General features: G+C 33.4%; 1 protein-coding gene across 1 annotated transcript in view; it reads left to right on the forward strand.

Annotated features, from left to right (window-relative positions):
- PIGX (phosphatidylinositol glycan anchor biosynthesis class X) overlaps nucleotides 1-5685 on the forward strand; it is a 24700-nt gene extending 19015 nt beyond the window's left edge. The window contains exons 5-7 of the mRNA XM_088832264.1: nucleotides 1721-1934; nucleotides 3513-3613; nucleotides 4686-5685. Coding sequence (XP_088688390.1) covers nucleotides 1721-1934; nucleotides 3513-3613; nucleotides 4686-4829 — 459 coding nt within the window. The 3' untranslated portion in view covers nucleotides 4830-5685. The remainder of the gene's footprint in view (nucleotides 1-1720; nucleotides 1935-3512; nucleotides 3614-4685) is intronic.
- The last annotated feature ends 315 nt before the right edge of the window (nucleotides 5686-6000 follow it).

Genomic DNA, 6000 nt, shown 5'->3' on the forward strand with positions numbered 1-6000 from the left:
CTGAGTCATTGAAACTACTCAGTATGATACGTGTCATTTTATATTTGTCAAAATCCACAGGCTATACAACATAAAGATTGAACCCTAACTTAAACTATAGACTGTAGTTAATAATAATGTATCAGTGTTGGCTTAATGAATTGTAACAAATGTACCAAACTGATTTTAATAATAGAGAAAACTGTGAGTGTGTTTGGGAGGGATGGGGGTATGTGGGAATGCTATATTTTCTGCTCAATTTTTCTGTACCTAAAGTTGCTCTAAAAGATGAAGTCTATTAGTTTTAAAAAATTATATATATATATATCTCACACTGAAATGAGGCTGCTGAAAAGTTAATGCAATTTTTAAACCTAGAAACTGGAAGAAAGTAATGTAATTTTTGCTAAAGAAGATAGTATTGCTACTATTTTCTCTGAGTATTTCAAAAGGCAACTGATAGGATGAATGGTTTGGAAAACCATGTCTTGAGAAGCCAAGAAAACTGTACGTATTTCTTTGGGGAGGAGAAAACATATGGAGGAGGGTGGTTGCCTTCTAAGTTATGAGGGACCCTTAGTAAAACAAATAACATATTTTTTGCAAATATTGTAAGCATGGACAATTGGTGAATTGTTATGGGTCAGAGAATCAAGCTTCTACTAATAAAAAGGGAATAAATTTAACAGTATATTAAATGAGATGACTTAAAATAATGAATTTCCTTCCAACGATTGAAAGCATTAAAACAGTGGCTGGATATTTGAAAAATACTCTCATTGGAACAGTGGTTTAAATTGATCACTTCTCAAGTTCCTTATGAGTCAGAAGATTATAATTCTTTGACCTTTGCTAGTAAGTTCTGTTACTCCTGTGATGAACAGGGCAGAAACAACATGTGAAAATACAGCACTTGGTGTCACTGTCAAATAGAAGAATTAGGATGCTAGCTCTGGTGGGTAGAAATTAATGCTGGTTTTTTTCTCCTTGTGTAAGTGTATCTGAAGAAAACGTGCATGTGTGTATGCATACACACGCACACATATTATGTATATAATGTTCATATGCATGTGTATGTGTGTGTGTGTATGTGTGTGATTTTATAAATAAATATGTATATGTGGATACATTTATAATGTAAGACTAGTTTCTGCCACGTGTGCATTTTTACTTTTGGCATAAATCATATTAAAAATTTTTTTTTTACCATATTATTTTTTAAAAGAATCGTTACCATTTTTTTCCATTAACTCTTTGTATCCAAAAAAGAGTGCTGACCTTTGCTTTGACTTCCTGCCCGCAGTGCTCTATCTTACTCACTACCATCTTACTCGCTTCTTTGAAGAACAGGAAATTACCAGAATGATACCTATCATTTTAACCCAATACTGGGTTAACTGTTTTTATCATAGTTTTCATGCTTATTGAATAATGCTGTATTTATTCCTGAAGTTTTTTTTCTTGGTACCTGTTTTGTTACCAAAGCAAAGGTTGATAAGGAATTTACAGAGAAATTTTTATTATGAGGAAATTTCACACCTCAGAGTGTAATTTCTTCAGTTTGCTTTTAGTAAGCTTCTATTAAACACAGATCACATCTTGTGTTTTCTACTTAAAACTGAGGATGGAAGAGGAATGAAAATTGTTTATAAGGGGTGGTGTGTTTGACATTTTTTTTCATTTATATAGCAGTCTTCCTCATTCATTTCTTCTGGACTAATATTTGTATTCTTTTTGACAGGCAGTGATGGTTTCAGAAAATTTTAATATAGAGGCTCCCAACTATTTGTCCAAGGAATCTGAAGTTCTCATTTATGCTAGACAAGATTCACAGTGCATTGATTGTTTCCAAGCTTTTTTGCCTGTGCACTATCGCTATCATCGGCCACATAGTAAAGATGGAGAAATTTTTATTGTGATTCATAACCCTGATTTATTGATGTATTGTGACCAAGGTAAGGGTTACAAATCTTTCTGGAGAGTTGAAAATAAGAGTAAAGGTATGGTGGTAAGTCAAGGACAGTGATAACAGAGTCATGTTTCTTTTTTCTTTCTGTTAAACTTTTTGATTGTAAAATAAAGCACTGATATAGAAATACTTCACAAATATATAGTTTAGTGAATTGTTAGAGGGGAAATAGCCATGTAACTACCACCCAGGTCAAGAAACAACTTTGCCAGTCAGCATAGCAGCAGCCCCACAGGTCCTGTCCCAGTCTCCTTTCCTGTAAGAGTAACCCACTCTCTTGACTTTTAATCACTTCCTTATGTTTCTTTTATACTTTTATCACTCAAGTGGGCATTCTTGGACACAATAGCTTAGTTCTTGCCCATTAGGAAAATGTTATTTCCGTTAAGTCTATTAATTACAGATTTCCCCTCTATTTCATTCTTTAAAGAAAATTTTATCTGTTGAAGATCCAGGGTCATTTGAGACTGTGTCGTTGTTGAGGTTTGGATGACTATACTCATTAGTTCATCTGACTTCTTCATTACTTGGAAATTGGTAGCTAGCTTGAGAGGTGTGATCAGATTCAGGTTAGATTCTTTTGATAAGACTATAGGTGGGGCTGTGCTCTTTTATGAGTGGGCATACAATCCGTGGTGGTTCTTTTTTCAGCCATTGATGCCTCTGCTGCTTTCTGTTTCTTCATATTGATATTGCAGGATTGCATACTGATATTGTAGCTGTTCGTGCTTTGTGTCCACTTGTATGTATTTTAGGGATACTTTATCACCTAGTTTTGTTGTAAAAGTTGTCTCTGAGTTATTGGTTTTGTGTAGAACTGTTCTCCTTTTATGTGTGGATTTCAGCAAATTAAAAAACTGCTCTCATCATTTTCAGTCTTCCAAGAATCAAAACTTTAGGAAGTCCCTTTCAGATTTTGGGGTTCTTTGTATCTCCAAATTTGGGCTGATTAAAATGTTTACAGAATTCAGTAGCACTGTTACTAAAGACTGACAGGAAGCTTTTAATCACACATTTGCTGTCATCACCTGTTTCATGATTAGAAAAGTAAAACAGTATTCAACTGTGTTAACTTTGTACATCCAACCGAGTTTACTGTTTCTTTTAATGGTTCCTTTTACTTACCCTAAATAAAGTTTGGAAAAGTGCCCCCTCCCAAGAGAGCATTTGGGGTTCTGGAATTGTTCATTTTTTGGTCTTAGAGTTCTTCCCATGGCTGTGTTTTGTCTATGGAAATTTATCTGGTTGTAGGTTTATGATCTGTTCATTTTTCTGAGATATGTTATACTTCAAGAAAAGTTTAAGTTAAAAAAAATGGCCCCTGGTGTAGTGGGATTTGTTAAGAAGTCATGCTCAACTTCTTCACAGTCTTTGTAATTTTATAATTTTCTAAGCATCCACTTAGAACAGGCTGTTAAAATAAAATAGCACATGATAGCTGAGTCCAAATCATGTACGTTGTGTATTAAAATGTTTGAATAATCATATCCCAACATGATAGACTGACTTGGCTGCTAGTCCAGATACAGGTTTTCTGATATGATTTTCTACCACTTTTTCTCAGAGTTTCCAGTCTTGAAATGCTGGGCTCAGTCAGAGGTGACAGCTCCTTGTGCTTTGAACAGTAAGGATATCTGCCAGTGGAACACTATGAAATATAAATCAGTAAGTTAATATTTTGGAGAAGGAAATGGCAAACCACTGCAGTATTCTTGCCTGGAGAATCCCATGGACAGAGGAGCCTGGTGGGGTACAGTCCATGAGGTTCAAAGTGCTGGACACATCTGAGCGACTAAACAACGACGACAGCAAAGTTAATGCTTCATGTTGTTTTAGGTCATGCGTCCTCATATGAAACTCCTTCTATAATGCTTCTGCCACGTTTAAGGGGTGATTATTTTATATTCTACCATAGGAAGCTGTTTTGTATTTGTTTTTAATGTTTCTTTGTTGCTGTTGGCAGTAGTCATAGAATCCTTTAATTTGCAGGCATGGAGATTGAGAGTTAGTCCCATGCCTCCTTGATCCAGGGCTAAGTGTAGTTGATGTGCTTATTAAAAGTGTGCAATGGCAAAAAAAATAGTGGTGTGTCCATCTGATTTTATTTAATCAGTAAAACCTCACTATATTTAGAACTTTTTTACTAATTTTAAGGCAACAAAATGAATTAGTTAAGTTCATTATATTACACAGAACAAGTGAACAAAGGAAAGTAAAACTGTAAAGTTGTGTCATTTCAACTGTGATTAAGTTTCTGGACAGTAATATTGTTATTATAAATCTAAATCTAGGCTGATGCAGGCCATTTTTAGAGTTTTAACCTCCCAACTTATTTTCGGTTATTAAATTGAGTAAGTATTAGTAGCTCATTAACACTGACTTGGTCAGAAGTAGAGACACAGATGTAGAGAATGGGTGTATGGATACCAGGAGTGGGTATTAGAGAGGGTGGGATGAATTGGGAGATTGGGATTGACATATATGTACTGCTATGTATAAAACAGATAACTGATGAGGGCCTCTTGCATAGCAAAGAGAAATTAATGAGTCTGATTCTGTTACATTAACTGAAATGTTGAATCTAAAAGAATCATTCAGATAGTGTTACATGTAAGTATAGCAATGGTGAAAGGTATTTAAAAGAAAAAAGAGAAAGTTAAAGTAAAAATCAAAGAAGTAATGGTTTCATCTTAGGAGGCTGATCTTAAATGTATCTAACTTCTGTCTCTCTCCCAAGGTATACAAGAATTTGACTCTACAAGTTCCAGTGGGACTGACCATACATACCTATTTAGTATGTTCTGTGACTCTGCTCATTACCATCCTGTGTTCTACTTTGATCCTTGTGGCTGTTTTCAAATATGGCCATTTTTCCCTATGAATTTTATGCAGTTAAATACTTTCCATAAACCTAAATAAGACCAAATCATTTGTGTCTAGAAGTGTTCTTCTAGAATTATGTCATTACTTTTGCCTTTTGTCTTCATTTATAGCTAATATGTTTACTAGAGGAAATTCTAGATCATTCTCAACTAATTTCAAAATTCAGCGCTCTATTGTGTAGACCTCTAATAATCCTCAAGCATCAGGGGTCAATACAGGAAACTTAATTCTGTTAAATTAATATTGTTTATGAGAAGTGACTTAATCTTCATTTGGGTTATAAATAAGCACTTTATTAGAGACAAATTATTGCTAAAAATTGAGAAAATTGTTATGAATAAGACTAATTTGGATGAATCAGAGTTTATTTAAATGTTAGTTTTATAAGAATATTAATTTGTGCAGTTTCAAAGGAAATCATTAAAGTAGGTCTTCTAAGAAATTAATATCAAAATTGATTATTCCTTGAAATTTTTCCATTCTCTTTTTATAATATTGCTTTTGAATATATGAATTGGCAAAGGATTGATGGAGTTAAGTACTAATATTAAAAAGTATATTTTAATAAGTTGTATGGTTACAAAAGTTTTTGAATCTTCAGGTGGTTTTTTTAAAGAACAAAAGGTCTTGGGTTTATTGTTTTTCTTTGGAAAAATTAGAAAATAAAGCAAATGCATAAGCTAATTAAAAATAAAAGGGCAAGCATCTTCCAAAACAGAAGCCAGTAAACGAGGGTATGTTTTGTATAGCATAATGGGATATGATATACTTTATATATGCTATCACTGGTTAATTTCCTAAAACATTCTGGTATTTTTTAATGGGAATAAATATTTTCTAATTTTCCATGTTAACATGTTTTCCAGGTATTTTTTTCTCAGTGGGATTAATATAGTGGCATTTAAATAGAATTATATATTAGTTAAAATTCAGTACCATTAACACCATTTTGGAATACAGTTAGTCAGGTGGGGGAACCCGGTACTGTTTAACCTCTTAAGTGTGTTTCTATGTATGTGTATGTATGTAATAGTCATTTTTTTTTTTGCATATCAAAGCCAAGTTCCTCAGTATTTAATAAATGTTTTCATTTCAGTTAATATTTGAAATGGTGGCCTGGGTTATGATTCAGCGATTTTTTCATTTATATGGGTATTCAGAAGTGTAAC

Source organism: Moschus berezovskii, chromosome 1 (assembly GCF_049115385.1).
Source record: "Moschus berezovskii isolate FMDL1 chromosome 1, NW_MosBer_1.0, whole genome shotgun sequence".
In the NCBI taxonomy this organism is placed as follows: domain Eukaryota; kingdom Metazoa; phylum Chordata; class Mammalia; order Artiodactyla; family Moschidae; genus Moschus; species Moschus berezovskii.